This window comes from Cajanus cajan, chromosome 2 (assembly GCF_000230855.2).
Source record: "Cajanus cajan strain Asha chromosome 2, NIPB_CcT2T_4, whole genome shotgun sequence".
NCBI classification, from domain to species: Eukaryota; Viridiplantae; Streptophyta; class Magnoliopsida; order Fabales; family Fabaceae; genus Cajanus; species Cajanus cajan.
Window position 1 is genome coordinate 71,834,150 of NC_138518.1, and position 19,375 is coordinate 71,853,524.

General features: G+C 32.2%; 3 protein-coding genes and 1 pseudogene across 3 annotated transcripts; 2 read left to right on the plus strand and 2 right to left on the minus strand.

The window, feature by feature from the left end:
• Positions 1 to 2,217: 2,217 nt before the first annotated feature.
• Positions 2,218 to 4,067, minus strand: LOC109792235 (berberine bridge enzyme-like 21). Its single transcript, XM_020351629.3, has one exon. It carries the CDS (start codon positions 3,982 to 3,984, stop codon positions 2,332 to 2,334), a length of 1,653 nt encoding a protein of 550 aa, XP_020207218.1. The 5' UTR covers positions 3,985 to 4,067; the 3' UTR covers positions 2,218 to 2,331.
• A 3,951-nt stretch (positions 4,068 to 8,018) lies between these two features.
• Positions 8,019 to 8,486, plus strand: LOC145955182 (uncharacterized). The gene has a single exon (XM_083069891.1). The coding sequence runs from the start codon at positions 8,019 to 8,021 to the stop codon at positions 8,484 to 8,486; it is 468 nt and encodes a 155-aa protein (XP_082926017.1).
• Positions 8,487 to 11,914: 3,428 nt separating this feature from the next.
• LOC145955183 (secreted RxLR effector protein 161 pseudogene) lies at positions 11,915 to 12,463 on the plus strand (annotated as a pseudogene).
• Positions 12,464 to 13,905: 1,442 nt separating this feature from the next.
• On the minus strand, positions 13,906 to 16,796 carry LOC109792233 (berberine bridge enzyme-like 21). Its single transcript, XM_020351625.3, has 2 exons — positions 15,083 to 16,796; positions 13,906 to 14,051 (listed from the first exon to the last, which is right to left on the minus strand). The coding sequence occupies exons 1-2, from the start codon at positions 16,695 to 16,697 to the stop codon at positions 13,936 to 13,938; spliced, it is 1,731 nt and encodes a 576-aa protein (XP_020207214.2). The 5' UTR covers positions 16,698 to 16,796; the 3' UTR covers positions 13,906 to 13,935.
• Between the last annotated feature and the right edge of the window lie 2,579 nt (positions 16,797 to 19,375).

Here is a 19,375-nt window from a genome sequence, read left to right on the forward strand (position 1 = left end):
GCAGTAGAGACGTGATCTTCAACGAAGGAGTTATGTACAAAGACAAACAAAACACAAGTGCCAGCAACTCAAAACCGATTGAGCCTACTTATGTAGAGGTAGACGATGCTCTTGAAAGTCCTCCAGTTGAGAGTTCTCAGTCAGTGGAATCAATAGAACCAGACAGAGGGCAACAATTTGTTCCAGAACCTGAATTAAGAAGGTCTTCTCGAGTTCCTGTGCCTAACAGGAGATACATGAACTACATGTTGTTAACAGATGGAGGAGAACCTGAAGACTATTCAGAAGCATGTCAAACCAGAGATGCGAGCAAGTGGGAGCTTGCAATGAAAGAAGAAATGAAGTCTTTGATCTCAAACCAAACATGGGAACTAGCAAAGTTACCTATGGGGAAGAAGGCACTTCACAATAAATGGGTGTATCGAGTAAAAGAGGAGCATGATGGCTCCAAAAGATACAAAGCTCGATTAGTCGTCAAAGGATTCCAGCAAAAGGAAGAAGTTGACTACACAGAGATTTTTTCTCCAGTTGTGAAGCTCAATACAATCAGAACAGTGTTGAGTATTGTTGCTAGTGAAGAGCTCTACCTAGAGCAGTTGGATGTGAAGACCGCATTTCTTCATGGAGATCTAGATGAGGAGATATACATGCACCAACCAGAAGGATTCTCAGAAAAAGGAAAAGAAAATATGGTGTGCAGGTTGAAGAAGAGCTTGTATGGTCTGAAACAAGCTCCAAGACAGTGGTATAGGAAGTTTGAGAGCTTCATGCACAAGGAAGGTTTTAAGAAGTGCAATGCTGACCATTGTTGTTTCTTCAAGAGGTATAACTCCAGTTATATCATTTTGCTACTTTATGTCGATGATATGTTAGTAGCAGGTTCAAATATGATTGAGATCAGAAATTTGAAGAAGCAGTTGTCAAAAGAATTTGACATGAAAGATCTAGGACCAGCAAAGAAGATCCTCGGAATGCAAATTACGAGAGATAAGCAAAAGGGAACTTTGCAGTTATCTCAAGCGGAGTACATAAACCGTGTTCTACAAAGATTCAACATGAGCAATGCTAAACCAGTTAGCACACCTTTGGCTAGTCATTTTCGCCTATCAACAGACCAATCTCCTAAGACAGAGGAAGAAAAGGAATTAATGGCTAAAACTCCGTATGCTTCAGCCATTGGAAGTCTAATGTACGCGATGGTATGCACAAGGCCAGACATTGGCTATGCAGTGGGAGTTGTAAGCAGGTTTATGTCAAATCCAGGTAAAGCTCACTGGGAAGCTGTGAAATGGATTTTGAGATATTTACGAGCCACTAAGGAGAAGTGTTTGTGCTTTAGTAAAGGTGAACTAAAAGTACAAGGCTACGTGAATGCAGACTTTGCTGGAGAAATTGATCATCGAAGAAGTACCACTGGCTACATATTTACGGTTGGAACTACAGCTGTTAGTTGGATGTCACAAATACAAAAGATCGTTGCTCTATCCACTACAGAGGCTGAGTATGTAGCAGTAACAGAAGCTAGCAAAGAATTGATATAGCTTCAAGGATTGTTGACAGAGTTGGGATTCATCCAGGAAAGGAGTGTTTTGCATAGTGACAGTCAAAGTGCAATACATCTGGCTAAGAATTCAACATTTCACTCCAGAACGAAGCATATTGATCTCCGTTATCACTTTATCAGATCTCTGCTTGAGGATGAAGTACTAACGTTGAGGAAGATACTAGGAAGTAAGAACCCAGCGGATATGTTGACAAAGGTTGTCACAACAGAAAAAATTGAGGCTTTGCAGTACCTCAATTGGCCTTCAAGAATAACTGATGATGAAGGCAATTACACTATGTGGAAATCAAACTCCAAGTGGGAGAATTGTTATTTTTGTGTAGTTTGATTAAGTAATGTAGTGTGTTTTTTAGTCCCACATTGCTTAGTATTGTGAGATGGTGTTCCTCACTATGTTAGTCCCACATTGCTTAGTATTGTGAGATGGTATGCCTCACTTTTGTTATATAAGGAAGTTTATGTAAGGTTTACAAATGCACCAAAACAAATACTTCTTAGTATTGTTTATTTCTCTCTTCTCTCCTTTATTGCCATTGTTCCTAACAATAATTTTCCTGAAAAAAAAGTTCAACTTTTGCTATGAAAAAAAAAAGTGTTCAATTTCTCAAACCCATTATTACGGTTAAGGGATTCTTTTTGAATAATTCATCCAATTAACCCAAGATTGAAAGGACCTTAAGAATAGAAATTAAGAGAGTACTTCTAAAATACAAAATCAAGGAAGGAATCCAAGAAAACAAGTAGACACTAGAGACAAAAGTAACAAATTAAATAAACAAACAAATTTGTCTCTTCTCGGTTAGATTCTCTACCTGTTGCTTGATTGCAGGAAGTTTCGGTATGCTCTGTTCATTCCAGAAAAAGTTGTCTGGATCAATTGCAGTCTTAACCTTCACCAACCTTTCAAAATTTTTATCAAAGTACTTGATACCAAAAACTTTACCATCTTCAAAGTTATCCTTACCGTGGCTATTGATACCAATATCAAGGTCCCTATAATTCAAGAAGGCCCTCCTAGGATTCTTTGATACAAACGGTGTCATGTAACTATATAGCTTTCTTATCTGACCCATAAGATTTTTTTCTGCATCAGCTCCTGGCTCCAGCCAACTCACATTGTACTGAATTTTGTACAAATTCCCTGCACGGTGAGGAAATGGTGTAGCATCAGAAGGGACCTCATTCATTTTCCCTCCATAAGGAATGAAAATAAGCTCAGTGTTTCCCAACTCAATCATCTTTTTCGATATCCATTTCAACCCATCTTTGGAAATCGGGGTCTCTACATAATCGGATTTTATTTTGTTGAAATAAATTGAGTAACGGCTTCGGTCAAGCAATGCATCAAGTGATGAGCCATTGTTAGAATTCATCCCCCAAAGCACAGAATCAATCCACCTCATTTCCTTGCAATTTTCCTTCTTCAGTCCCAGCAAAGGAAACTCCTTCTCCAACAATGTGACAAGTTCATTAGCACTTCCTAGAAACAAAGCCTTAATTGAGGCTCTGATGGTTTTCTTCCCCTTGGAGATCACAGGCTGCAAAGTCATCCTCATGAAAAGCCTATCATCAGTGTGTGGTGCAACATGCTGCCACTTGAAAACAATATCAGTGACATTTTGATCCAAAGTGTTGTCAACTAGAAAAACTGTAACCTTTTCTGGTACTGGAACAAGTTTAACTGTGTATGATAATATGACTCCAAAACTTGCTCCTCCCCCTCCTCTAATAGCCCAGAAAAGGTCTTCTCCCATAGCCTCCTTGTCAAGAATCCTACCTCTGACATCAACAATTTTAGCATCAACAACATGATCAATAGTTAAACCATATTTTCTTATAATGTTACCATACCCTCCTCCACTCAAGTGACCACCAACACCAATTGTTGGACAGGCTCCTGCAGCAAACGCATGAACTTCACTCTTCTCCCAAATCCTGTAATAAACTTGTCCAAGACTAGCACCAGCTTGAATCACAGCAACCTCATTTTGCACGTCCACATTGACATTCTGAAAATTGAACATGTCAAGGATGGCAAAGGGTACCTGAGAGACGTATGAAGCACCTTCAAAATCATGGCCACCACTCCTGATTTTGAGTTGAAGGCCAATGCTTTTGGCGCACACCACAGTGGCTTGTACTTGGTGTTCACTGAAAGGGGTAACAATGAGTAATGGTTTTGGGGTTGACAGGGTGTTGAACCTGGCATTTCTAACATAGGCTCCAAGAATAGAGGCGTAGGATGCATTTGTTTGGGCATAGACTATGTTGGAAACTTGATCTTGTGGGCTTGTGTGGCTTCGGAGACACTGAAGAAAAGTTTCGTGAGTGGTCTCTCTTGATGAGATTGTGATAGAGTTAGGGACATGAAGAAGCAGAACAATGACAGAAAGAAATAGCAGGGGATTTAATTTTTCCATTTGTTCTATTTTGCAGAGCTTAGTCCCGGGTTGATACTCTTTTATGTCTACCTGATTTCACCAAACCTTGAGTATGTTTTCGTAATGATAGTGCATAATAATTGAAGATATTTTCATTCCTACTCGTCCCATTCCATCAAATATCAATAATTTACCTACTGTAGATGATGTATGAATAATGTTTTGTTCACCTCTAAAGAGTGGGACTCTCTTGAAAAAAAAAACAAAAGGATGTAAATCATGTAATATGATATTTAATTTTTCCAATATTCGTTCAATTCTGGATAAAATTACTATGCGTCGGTGCGATTTTATACAAAGGACGAAGAAGACATGGCTGTTTTGTTTTTATCTTTTGATGTTTCATTTTTTTAATTTTGATTTTGGTTGATAAGTGTTTCGTATATTTCAACAATAAGTAGTCAATTATCCAAAATTGGTAAAATCTTGATAATATGTTAACTTTTCTGTTCCAGTTGAAATATTATAAATGTACTGTTGCTGATGAATAAAAGTATTTTCCTACTCTCCTCATTCAAATTCTTCTCAGTATTATAGCTTCTCTATTTTTCTTTTATGTCATAAGACCTTCAAATTAGTATCAAGAGTTATCTTCTTATGAAACCTATAAAAGAAAAATGGAAGCTGAAACAGGTTTTTCACATGTTGCTTCTGTCATGTTTGATGAAGAGAGTTATGAAATTTGGATGGTGAAGATGAAGTCATACTTGGATACTTTGGATCTATGGGATGTTGTAGAAAAGGATTATCAAGTGTCTCCATTGCTTCAAAATCCTACTTCTATGCAAACTATATATTACAAGAAAAGAAAAACAATGAAAGCAAAGGCGAAATCGTGTTTATTTAGTATTTTACAAATCAACTTTACTCAAATTATGATCTTGAAATACCAAAGGAAATATGAACTATTTGAAGGAAGAATATGTTGAAAATGAGCGGATTTGAGATATACAAGTCTTGAATTTAAGGTAGGAAATTGAGTTTCAAAAAATGAAAGAATGAGACGATCAAGGATTACTCAAATAAAGTATTAAATATTGTTAACAAATATTTCATATTTACGTATTTAGAAAATAATTATAAAATATAAATAATATATTAATAACTTTTAAAAATATTATATAATAATAGTCATAAGATAACAAATGTGAAAAAAATATTCCTATTTTATTCAATTTTTTATACTTAACCAAACATTAAATAAGGAAAAAAAATATATATATATATATATAAAATTAAATATGATATTCTATTCTGTACAATAAACACTGAACACAAAATAAAACACATAATTTTGTTCTTTTCTGTTATTACCAAATACAGTATAAATATATTATTATTTTGTTTTATTCCACCCTGTTTCACTATCAAATGCTGTTTAATATTATATTTGCATACGTCGAAGAAAATTGATTGGAGTTTAAAGATCATTTTTAAAATAAATAGTTTAAATCAAATAAAGAAAAAGAAGAAAGGAAAGAATGAGGCATTCCATTGAGGAATACACACATACCCACAAAGGGTCCAATGTTTAAGCGGACTAATGCGAAGTTTTTATATATAAAAAATTAAAAAAAAAATAAAAATAATTTTTCTTGAATAATATTTGGAATTTATTTATAAAAAAAGTATACCTCAATTATTATTATAATAAGTCAATTAATAATGAAATTTGTATAAATTTTGAAAACTTAAAACAAGAATTTGTCAGGCTTTATACTTTAGGTGGCCCTAACCATAATGCATTAATTGTATTGGATTAGAGCTCCCACCCATTTTTGCAATTGTAAAGTCAGTGTTTATGGTCAGAATCTACAATTGGCATGTAGTATACGTAAAACATTCACCTTCTTTATTTCACTACTATGGAGAAATTTAAGAAAGTTTCTTAACTAGTATTTTAATAATATTTCACATTTCCCTATAATACTATATCACCATCCTTATTATAAGAAAACTATTTTTTTTTTACTCCATCAAGAAATTTATTAAAGTTTCTTAAATGGACTACACAAAATATAAATGTGGAACAAAAGTAATTTAATATTGAAGGTTGACCTCACAAATTCAAAAAGAAACTGTTGCTAGAAGAAGCAATCTATTTTATAATTGGTACCCATACAATTCCTCTTCAATGATATAAATGTTGCATTTGAGATTCTTTTACCATGTGTCAAGAGAACATCTCCAATTGAAAATGCCGTTATGCATGAAGGATAACGAGGAAAAGAGAGACAAATAAAAAAGATAAAAGGAGTAAAAGTACACCTCATGTAATTTTGATGGAAAAAAATTTATTAAGAGGGAAAAGAAAGATAGAAAAGCATGTGTACTAACTACTAAGAGATACAAATATATGATCTTAATAAAGTTTATATACTTTTCTTAACTTTACCTTTTAATTTTTATAATTAAAACATTTTATTTTAGTTTTTATATATATATGATTTTTGTTTTCTTTTAGTTTATATAGTTTTGTATACTTTATTTTTTAGTCTTTATTATTTTATAGACTTTATTTAATCTGATTCTTACAATTTTTATATGAGGAAACATATAAAATGAACATGCTTTTAAAAGTTAGAAGCATCTTATTATATAAAATAAAAGCTCTATATATAAGTTAATTAAATTGAGGAAAATATTATAAATTTATACTTGAGTTTTGCGATTTCTATACGAGCAAGCATATTTTTTTTTTTCGTTTCTGGAATATTTACCGCTGATAGAGGCAGGATTCGAACTCCTGACCTTGCTTAAGTGTGAATCAACCTCTATCGCTAAACTACACGTTTGGAATTATACGAGCAAGCATATGAAATGTGCATACTTATAAAATAAAATAAAAAATTGGGAGCATCATAATTATTTCTGTTATCAGAAAATTTATTTTGGAGCGTTTGTTTTTTTTGAAAATTATAATTATAGAACATTTACGTAATTTTTATATTTTTACTTTACACCTATTAGTATTCACATTCAACAATTAATTATAATAGGATATACTTTTTTATATTTTATATTGTTATTAAGATAAGATATATATACTTTGTACATGATTAATACGTATAATTTTACTTAACAATTAATTGTAATTAATTTTATATCTTTCTATTAATGTCTTTTATGTTATGAATAATAATTAGTGGCTTAATTAGTGAATGTCAATATTCATTATCAATCATTACTATTTATATTTCCGTTATATATTATTCTCTTTATTGTGTAATTGTTCAGTTACCACATGTACTTATAAATAAGTTAGTCCTCTCCCAAAGATAAGATACCCGTTAGATTCTATTCTACATCTCATATTATCTTGTTTGCTCTCTATACTTTTTCTCTCTTTTATAACACGTTATCAGCACGATAGTCTTTTATCTATTGGTCTTGTAATTACAAGAGAAAGCTGTGAAGATTTTTTTCAAGAAGGTCATATTTTTCAAGACAAATATTTTAAGGTTAGTTATTCATCTTTCATAATAAGAACTGTATCAAATATTTATATTATTTACATTATTATGAATCAAAGTAGTCTTGAAGACATTATAGTAGTCTCGAAGATACTATGAAATAAAGAAATTCTTCATACATTTTTGAAATGTCTAGAAGACATTATCAAAGAAGAATATTCAAACTCTATTATTTTATTAATTTATTTTTTTTCACCAGAAGTGAGAAAAAACTATGTTTTATTGATGCGATACATTCTACATATTACATACATTTATTTTGCCTAATATATATGGAATGATGAATATATTTATTCTGCCTAATAATAATATTATTATGACACATATTTTATGTTCATGTTATCAATTTAAATATTCTGTAATAATTTAAATATTTTGCATATTCTATTTATTTTGTGCGATAATATATATTAAATTAGAGACAAGTTGATTTCCATAATTAAAGCAGTATTAATTTATAAATTTATGTCTATTTATGATTCTTTATTATTATTATTATTATTCCCCTAATTTTGTCTCTCTTTTATGATAGTATTGAACATGTCAAATATTGCGAAACTCGAATTTGTTGCTCTTGACATTACGGGAAAAAATTATTTATCTTGGATATTAGATGCTGAAATACATTTAGATGCAATGGGTCTTGGAGACTCTATTAAAGAAGAAAACAAAGCATCTAACCAAGATAAGGCTAAAGCTATGATTTTTCTTCGTCATCACCTTCATGAAGGGTTAAAAGCTAAATATCTTACCATAAAAGACTCACTTGTTCTTTGGAATAATTTAAAAGAAAGATATGACCACCAAAAAACTGTGATTCTCCCAAAAGCTCGTTATGATTGGATGCATTTACGGTTACAAGATTTTAAATCTGTAAGTGAATATAATTCTGCAATATTTAGAATTACTTCTAAATTGAAATTGTGTGGAGAAAAAATTACTGATGAAGATATGTTAGAAAAAACATTCTCCACTTTTCATGCATCGAATGTGCTCCTGCAGCAGTAATATCGAGAAAAAGGGTTTAAGAAATATGCTGAATTAATTTCCTGCCTCCTTGTGGCTGAGCAAAATAATGAGCTTTTATTAAAAAATCATGAGGCTCGACCAACTGGCTTTGCTCCATTCCCAGAAGTGAATGTTGCAAACCCATGATAAAGAAACTAGTGGTCAAGGCTATGGTCACAACCGTGGAAATAATCGTGGTCGTGGTCGTGGTCGTGGTCGTGGTCATGGTCGTGGTAGTAAAGGCGGTCGTGGTCATGGTTATGAGCTAAAAAATAATTTTTCACACCAGAAGTGGAAAAACAATGGGAAAAATAAGAAGGAAATAGATGGACATGGTAACAAACATGAGGAAAACAAATGTTATCGTTGTGGTGCCAAGGGTCACTGGTCACGTACTTGTCGTACACTAAAGCATCTTGTTGAACTTTACCAAGAATCAATTAATAAGAAGAAAAAGATAGAGACACATTTTGCCCAAGAAGACGGTGATTCAGATTATGGTCATATGGATGTTGCTGATTTCTTTGCTGATCCAAATGAAAAAGTTGATCACTTTATTGGTGATGGGAGTGTTCAGAAATAATTTTTTTTCCATATTTTATTTATTGGATTTTGAGTATTTCTTATGTTTTGATGTTATTGGATTATGAATTTTTTTTAATATACAAATTATTGTTAAATTTTTTTTCCCAGAAATTATTGTCTTCTTGTCTTTTATCATATTGTTTATTTACAAATTTTTTTAATTTTATGAAGAATGGATATTAACCATAGCATCAATAATGAAGATATGTGTCTCGATGATAGTGCAACGACTCACACGATTCTCAAGAATAATAAATTCTTTTCAAATTTAGTGATGCAAGAAATCAAAGTTAGTACCATATCTGGTACTACAAATATAATTGAAGGCTCCGGAAGAGCTAATATATTGTTACTGGGAGGAACGAAGTTGTATATTAAAAATGCATTATATTCTTCTAAGTCTTATAGAAACTTATTAAGTTTCAAGGATATTCGTTTAAATGGGTTTCATATTGAAACAAACAATGAAGGGAATGTAGAATATATTTATATCACGAAAATTCACTTGAATAAAAAAGAAGTATTGGAAAAATTACCTGCTTTCTCTTATGGACTGTATTGCACGTATGTTAATAATACAGTTGAAACACATACTATTGTAAACTACAAGTTTACAAATCAAAATAAATTTGAGATTTGGCATGATCGATTGGGTCACCCTAGGACTATCATGATGCGAAAAATAATTGAAAATTCATGCGGACATTTATTGAAGAGCCGGGGGATTCTTCAATCAAATATTTTCTCATGTATTGCTTGTTCCCAAAGAAAGTTAATAACTAGACCATCACCAACAAAGTTGGGCATGAATCTATCTTATTTTTAGAACGAATACAAGGTGATATTTGTGGACCAATACACCCCCCATGTGGACCATTTAGATATTTTATGGTTTTAATTGATGCATCAACAAGATGCTCACATGTTTGTTTATTATCAACTCGCAACCAGGCGTTTGCGAGATTATTAGCTCAACTAATTAGATTAAGAGCTCATTTTCCTGATTATCCAATTAAGAAAATTCATTTGGATAATGCTGGTGAATTCACATCTCATGCTTTTAATGAGTATTGTATATCCATTGGAATTGATATTGGACATCCGGTAGCACTTGTTCATACACAAAATGGACTTGCAGAATCATTTATCAAACGTTTAAAACTAATTGCAAGACCATTACTCATGAGATCAAAACTTCCAATGTCAACTTGGGGACATGCAATCTTACATGCCGCAATATTAATTCGCATCAGGCCAACAAGTTATCACAAATTCTCTCCTTTACAGTTGGTTTTTGGTAAGCAACCTAATATTTCTCATTTGAGAATCTTTGGGTATGCTGTATATGTTCCAATTGCCCCTCCTTAAAGAACCAAAATGGGTCCTTAAAGAAGGTTGGGAATATATCTTGGGTATGAATCCTCATCTATAATAAAATATCTTGAACCATTAACAGGCGATTTATTTACGGCTAGGTTTGTCGATTTCCATTTTAATGAGTTGATTTTCCCAACAATAGGGGGAGAACAAAAACAGTTGGAAAAAGATATTAGTTGGAATGAATTATCACTATCTCATTTTGATTCTCGTACAAAACAATGTGAACTAGAAGTTCAAAAGATAATTTATTTGCAAAATCTAGCCAACCAATTACCAAATGTATTCACAGATCCAAAAAAGGTGACTAAGTCATATGTACCAGCGGCTAATGCTCCAATAAGAGTCGAAGTCCCTGTTGGACAATTTAATACTACAAACGAGTCACAAATACGCCTGAAGCGTGGTAGACCAATTGGTTCCAAGGATAAGAATCATCGAATAAAAAAGGGAGCTAAAGAGCAAAATGACCAAATTGAGGATGTAAAAACTCAAAAATATTCCTCTGACATAACTCATATTCCAGTTCCATAAGAAACTCGGGCACCTGAAATTATTGAAAATGAAGATATCTCAATAAATTATGTCATGAATGGAATACGATGGAATCGAAACAATGTCAATATTGATGACGTGTTTGCATATAATATAGCGCTAAATGAAATAAATGATATTGAGGATCAAGAACCAAAGTCCATCAACAATTGTCGACAAAGAAATGATTGGCCAAAATGGAAAGATGCAATTGAGGCAGAATTAGACTCGCTTGCTAAGTGAAAAGTTTTTGGACCAGTACTACGTACACCAAAAGGTGTAAAACCAATTGGATACAAATGAGTTTTTGTGCGAAAACGAAATGAAAATGGTGAAATTGTGAGATACAAAGCAAGACTAGTTGTTCAAGGTTTTTTACAAAGACCCGGTATTGATTTTGAAGAGACATATTCACCTGTAGTGGATGCAAACACTTTTCGATATTTAATTAGTTTGGTTGTACATAAAAAACTTAATTTACATCTAATGGATGTAGTTACAACATATTTATATGGCTCTTTTGATGTTGACATTTATATGAAGATTATTCGATTAAATTAAATAAGTCCCTATATGGGCTAAAGCAATCAGGTCGTATGTGGTATAATCGACTAAGTGAATACTTGTTACAAGAAGGATATAAAAATGATCCAATTTGTCTGTGTATATTTATTAAAAGATCTCAAAATGGATTTGCCATAATTGTAGTTTATGTAGATGACATAAACATTATTGGAACTCCTGAAGAGCTTTCAAAAGCAATAGATTGCTTAAAGAAAGAATTTGAAATGAAGGATCTAGGAAGGACAAAGTTTTGTCTAGGATTACAAGTTGAATACTTAGAAAATGGAATTCTTGTGCATCAAGAAGCTTATATAACAAAGGTGCTTAAAAGGTTTTATATGGACAAATCACATCCATTGTGCACTCCCATGGTTGTAAGATCTTTAGATGTTAATAAAGATCCATTTAGACCCCAAGAAAAAGATGAAGAAATACTTGGTCCTGAAGTACCATATCTTAGTGCTATAGGAGCACTAATGTACCTTGCTAATTATATACGACCTGATATAACATTTGTTGTTAATTTGTTAGCAAGATATAGTTCTTCACCTACACGAAGACATTGGAATGAAGTTAAACAAATACTTCGTTATCTTAGAGGTACAATGGATATAGGGTTATTATATTCAAATGTTTCCAAACCAGAACTAAATGGTTATGCAGACGCAGGTTATATGTCGGATCCTCATAATGGTAAATTTCAAACAGGATATTTGTTCACAAGTGGTGGTACAGCCATTTCATGGCGATCTGTAAAACAAACCATATCATCCACTTCATCTAATCATGCTGAAATTTTAGCATTACATGAGGCAAGTCGTGAATGTGTTTGGCTAAGATCCGTGATTCAACACATACGGGAAACTTGTGGTTTATCTTCTGGAAAAAGGATAATGTTACATGTATTGCAAAATTGAAAGATGGATACATAAAAGGAGATAAAACAAAGCATATTCTACCAAAATTCTGTTTTACTCATGATCTTCAAAGGAATGATGATATAAATGTTCAACAAGTCCGCTCAAGTGAGAACTTAGCAGATCTCTTTACAAAGTCACTTCCAAGAAATTTTTTTGAACAATTGATACACAAGATTGAACTCCGTCGTCTTAAAGATTGTATGCATGAGGGGGAGAAATAAATATTTATGAATGATGTACTCTTTTTCCTTCACTAAGTTTTTATCCCACTGGGTTTTTCCTAGTAAGGTTTTAACGAGGCACATTCTAAATATTGGACATCCAAGAGGGAGTGTTATGAATAATAATTAGTGGCTTAATTAGTGGATGCATTCATTATCAATCATTACCATTTATATTTCCGTTATGTATTATTCTCTTTATTGTGTAATTGTTCAGTTACCACGTGTACTTATAAATAGGTTAGTCCTCTTCCAAAGATAAGATACCAGTTAGATTCTATTCTACATCTCATATTATCTTGTTTGCTCTCTCTACTTTTTCTTCTTTTATAACATATTAAACCTTTTATTGAGCTTTTTTTTTACTAAAATGTCTCCTATTTGGACAAACTTTTTTGAGAAAAAAACTCAGATATTAAAAACTTCATGTAACATGTCTATTAATTAATATTCACATTCAACAGTTAATTGTAATTAAGATATATTTCTTTTTTAGTAATTTTTATATTTCTTTATATATATATATATATATATATACATAGTTAAAAAAATATTTATTTATACATGATTAATATACAATTAGCCATTATATATAATTTCACTTAACAATTACTTATATAATAGAATTATATTATTAATGTCTTTCTAACCTTTTTTTAGTAAAAAAAGTTGACAAAAATGTTTCTCATTTGGGTTTTTATTGGGAAAAAAACACTTACGAATGTTAATAATTTTGTATAATAAAATATAAAAATTAATTTTAATGGACATTATTATTTCATGCGGTCACAAAAGTAACTGTAGAGAATTCTTGTCTGATGTCATCAACCAAGTGATGATACTGCTTATCTAACTCAATAACAGTACGTGTCAGTATCACTTGATCACTTGATAAATGAGTACTATTAGATTTTCTTACAATTTTTAAAATTTTGTAATTTATATATATATATATATATATATATATATATATATATTTAATATCTTACAAAATTCAATATTCATTAGGCGTACATTAACAAAGGACACAGCGTTGTGCCTTACCTCCAATGTTCCTTTTCTTTCCAAAGGACACATTTGCTTGCATGTAACATATCCTTTCTGCTGTATTAATATTATTCCAGAAACCTTAACACCAATTCGGAAACTCCCAGTATACAAAAGAGCTAGATATACACTTTTTTTTCTTTGCAGAGGAAAAAAGTAAAACAAACTAAGTATTCTAACTGCATGTATTATTAGAAATAATCATATGAATAATTTCAGGATGAGCAACCATCCCACCTTTACCATAAGTTTCCAACAAAGGCTAAAGTGTAACAGTTTGGCAGCACCAGATTTACTGGCACCAGTAGTGTCCTGTCCTGCAATCAGTGAAGGAAAGACATTCGAACATGAGTAATGCAATCTTAACTTTGTGTTAGACGGGATATAAAAGAATATAAAAAGTAAATAACATTGATTTGTTATCTACTATTTATTTTAAGTCCATGCAAGAAGAAATAATATTACTCACGATGGACATGGAAACAATTGATTGGTACTTTATCATATTTGCTTAGGTTGAAGAGAACTGATTGGAATTTATAACATAAATGGTTTAAATCAAAACAAAAGTTAAGAAAGGAAAGAATGAGGCAATCAGTTGAAATATTTATCTATATAACTAACAACTCCTGCTATTCCCTATGCCAAGTTGATTAGGTGAGGAACTTGGTTCATGGTTGTGAAAATAGCAAGAAGTTCAAGCTTATGCATATGTATATTGGGAAAGGATAGTACAAAGTTAAGTACAAAAATGAATTTACCAAATTCAAATTTGTTTCTCCACCATATTTTCACTCCTAGGAACTGAACCCAAATTTTTTCTAGCTCACGACAATCAAATAAAATGACACATCTTCACTGTGGAAAAAAGAATTATGAAGGCAAGAGCAGTAAAAGCGGCTTGTAAGGATCTTGGTTTCTAAACCATTTTCTAATTGTTTCCCTATCAATGACTTAAATTAAACAATTCCATTGATTGGATTTGGATCCACTGAAGTTGCTTCATACTTCACGTTTTTTACAACACACAAAATCATATAAAATAGTAAAATAATACAGATAACTAAGTAGAGGGCTTAATGAATCATTTCTGAAAATCACACATTATAGAAAGTCGAGGACAACATATAGCTAGCATGAAAAGGCACACTACGTTTTACATTGCATATGCTGCATACTGAAGTGATTCAATTTCTTGAACTACCCAAATTCCATATACCATAATCAAATTATTTACTAAAATAGTAGGAATTAGGAACCATTTGGCCAAGCAAGTTAAAAGAAACAAACAAGTGCATCAATTCAATATTTATCAGTTTCATTGTTTGATTATCTATATATTACTAACCTGGATGAACTGGAATACTCTGTTCATTCCTGAAGAAGTTTTCAGGATCAACCGCAGTCTTGATCTTAACCAACCTCTCAAAATTGTCATTGAAGTACTTGACTCCATAAACACCTCCTTCTTCGTAGCTATTCTTCCCAAAACTGTTGGTACCAATATCAAGGTCCCTGTAGTTTAAGAAGGCCCTTCTTGGACTATTGGACACAAATGGGGTCATGTAACTATATAGTGCCCTAGCCTGACTAGTAAAATTATTTTCCACTTCAACTCCAGGTTCATCCCAATTCACCGAGTACTGAATCTTGAACAGATTCCCTGCACGGTGAGGAAACGGCGTCGCATTAGATGACACCTCACTCATTTTCCCTCCATAAGGGTTGAAAACAAACCCCGTTTTCCCCAACTCAACCATCTTCTCCCAAATCCCTTCCAACCCATCTTTGGAAATTGGTTTCTGCACATAATCAGATTTCCTCTTGAGGAAACTTGCTGAGTTTAAATCCCTGTCAAGCAATGCATCAGGCTTTGTGGCATTGTCAAAGTTACCCCACCAAAGCACAGAATCAATCCAACTCATCTCAGTGCAATTCTCCTTGCTCAAGCCAAGAAAAGGAAACTCCTTTTCCAACAATGTGACAACCTCATCAGCCCCTCCAAGAAACAAAGCCATCACAGTGGCTCTGATGGTTCTATTCCCCTTCACAACCTTAGAACTCACAGGCTGCAAGAGCAGCCTCATGAAAAGCCTATCATCGGTGTGCGGCGCCACCTGCTGCCACTGAAGAACAAGCTCAGTGACATTCTCATTCTGATCCAAACTCTTCATGACCCTAAAAACAGTCACAACTTCTGGCACCGGGACAAGTTTAACAGTGTATGATAAAATGACTCCAAAACTTGCTCCACCCCCTCCTCTAATAGCCCAAAAAATATCCTCCCCCATACCCTCCTTGTCAAAAATCCTACCTTTGACATCAACAATTCTAGCATCAACAACATGGTCAACAGACAACCCATGTTTTCTCAACATGTTACCATACCCTCCTCCACTCAAGTGGCCACCAACACCAACAGTGGGACACACCCCAGCAGGAAAGCCATGAACTTTACTCTTCTCCCATATTCTATAATAAACCTCACCAAGTGTGGCACCGGCTTGAACCACGGCAACCTCGTTTTGCACATCCACAGTGATGTTCCTGAAGTGAAACATGTCGAGGATGAAGAAGGGTTGGTCGGAGATGTACGAGATGCCCTCGTAATCATGGCCGCCACTCCTGATCTTGAGTTGAATGTTAATGTTTTTGGCGCATATTACTGCGCCCTGGACATGGGGTTCTTGCGTGGGAGTCACAACAAGCAAGGGTTTTTGAGTTGAAGAGTAGTTGAATCGAGCATTGCGAATGTAAGCTTGGAGAACCGAAGAGAATGAAGCGTTGGTTTGAGCAAAGACTATATTGGAGACTTGGTCTGAAGTGTAGTTTTTGAGACATTGGAGGAATGGGGTGTAGACTGATTCTGCTGTTGGTGCTGCCCCCGAAGCAGAGTCATTAAGAAGAAGAAGAAGAAGAAGAAAAAGGGAAATCACAGATGCCAAAAAACTTGATTTTTCCATTGGTTTGGTGGCACCACTTTGAAAATTTTAGTGGAAGTGTAACTACGGGGGTTGTAACAGTTATTGCTTACGAAAAAGACCAGTTTTTTGTTTTCTTTACTTTTAGGGAGTTGCTACGGTACCCATCTTATTTGAGAGGGTACCGGTACAGTTTTTTATATTTTATGTTTTTAATATCAATTTTTTAGGTGCAAAAATTTAAGATAAAAATAAAAAAAAAATATACTTAAAAAATTATTAAAATTATAATATAAAAATTTAAAAATTTTAAGTAAAAAGATAAAAATATACTTAAAAAAACTATTAAAATTAAACTATTTAAATATATAATAATATTATTACAAATAAATTAGAATATATAAAATAAAAATAAAATGACTAAATAATTTAAAAATTGAAAGAATAAAATATCATAAATATTATTTAAATAAATTATTAAAAATATAAAATATAAAAACTGTACCGGTACCCTCCCAAATAAAATGGGTACCATAGAATTTCTCTTACTTTTATTCAACACTTTGAAAGACCCAACGTTTGAATCGTCAAACTAGGCATATATCTGAGCCAAAGAGAAAACGAAGAGAGCTACATATAGGGCAAGCCACATTGTGCATTTGCTTCAAATGCGGCAATTTGTCTGGGGACACATGATTATGATTGTGAAATTATCTTGCTTCTTGATAGCGTGTACAATTGTACTGGTGCATTTTCTTGCGGCATTATATAGTATATACCCTTTTTTTAATGGTTTGCTTGAAGTCCATTTTGGCATTCTTTTCACGAAGCTTCTTAATTTATGTTTTTTTTCTTCCCACATGTTAATAGTTAAAGGGTTTCAACGCCCTCACTAACGTGATAACCATATGAAACCTTTGTTTCACGTCATTTTTTTTATACGAAAACAAGAATATTTATTCTAATGTTTATTAGAAGGTTATGTGAAAATAATTTCAGGTATATTGTATTTTTAGAAAAGTTATATTCTCCCTGTGAAAAAGAAATTACATTCACAGGTTTTAGACAGCTTTTATTCTCATGATTAAGGGTGAGAAGTGGATATTTTTATGAAAATATTGAAAATATATACCTAGGAACTTATTAGACGATTTCAATTTTATTTTTACATCCGTTTTCACTTGTGATGTTATTTTCTTCAAATAGTCTTCCTGCTTGTGAGAAGCCTAAAATATGTTTGTCTACATGCTTTGTATTTTGAATTGTCGATTTGTGGTCAACCATCTTCGATGTATACTTGTTACTTACATTGTGTTTGGTAGAGAGAGAGGATGAAACATGGTGGAATCGGTGAAAAAAGAAGAAAAAGAGAGGGAGAACCGTAGAAGTAAGAAATAACGTAGAAATTTAATTAAGTTATTTAATTTGGAAAAAAAAATAGAAGAAAATGGGATGAAAATTTTATTTTTTTATTATTTTTTATTGGATTAAATTGATACAATTTTTAAAAATAGGATTACTTGAAAATATAAAGGAGCTTAACCTTAATCGTGACTCGACCATAGAATCAAAATTATTAAAAAAAAATGTAATCTTAATCACGGTCTATCAATAAAATTAACATTGTAAAGTTTTTATCCATAAAAAAGGAAAAAATTCTCACTATTCACAATTTAATTAATTTTCAATTATTTCTTGAATGCTTACAAGAAAATCCTATTTATATGTTAAGATTAGCAAATGTCTCACTTACAATTAGTAACTTTTCACTAAATCTACACAAGAACATAAACAAGCATTTATTTTCTACCAAGAAGCCTAAAATCACTCAAATTTTACCTAGGCAATATGAAATGTCATCTAAACTCATTTAATTAAAATAAAATATAAAAAAATTACATTAAAGTAAAGAAAATAGGTTTAAGTAACTTTCAAGTCCAAAAGTTAAGTAAATCACCTAAATAAAGTTCACTCCATTATAACATGTTTAGTATTTGGTGTTGGGCTCATTGAACTCTTTAAATTATTTTTTTTAACTCTTTTAGATCTTTTTCTAGTCCTCGAACCTCCTATCGATTGAAAATGATATTTGAATATATTGGACCTTGATAGATTCCCATCATTCCCTTTCATTTCAATGTGATTTGTCCTTGAATCAAGTTCATTGTTTTGTTTTGTATATGAATCCATTGTCTCACTTAATTGCTTTGCATATACAATCTTTTATGTGCAATTCTCCTTTAGGAATCAAGACAAGAGAAGTTATAGGATTAGGTTGAAAAGAAGAATTAAATTCACAATCAATTTCTTTGACCCTTTGAGAAAATTGCATCTTTGAAAATTCAAATTCATTTTCATTTGATGCTTTGCATTCCTTCTTTGGAAGCATTTTTTCAAATCCCTTCAAAAAAAGAATTATTACTTATAAACAAAAGGTTAGAACATAAAACTTTGTATTCTTTTTCTTCTTTTCTCTTTTTTTTTTTCAACTAATTTTCTCTCATCTCTATTTCATTCTCAATTTCTTTTGATTTCTCACACTCTCTTGTTTTTCTCCTTTGACCGTGTCTATTTGAATACTACTCTTTATAAGTGTGTTGCCTTAGACTTCTAGATCTAGATGCAAATTCAAGATTATCTAATTTTACATTTAGAAGTTGGAATTGTGTTTGAAACTCATTCATCAATAACTTGAGATCAACATCCATTTCTCTTTCTCC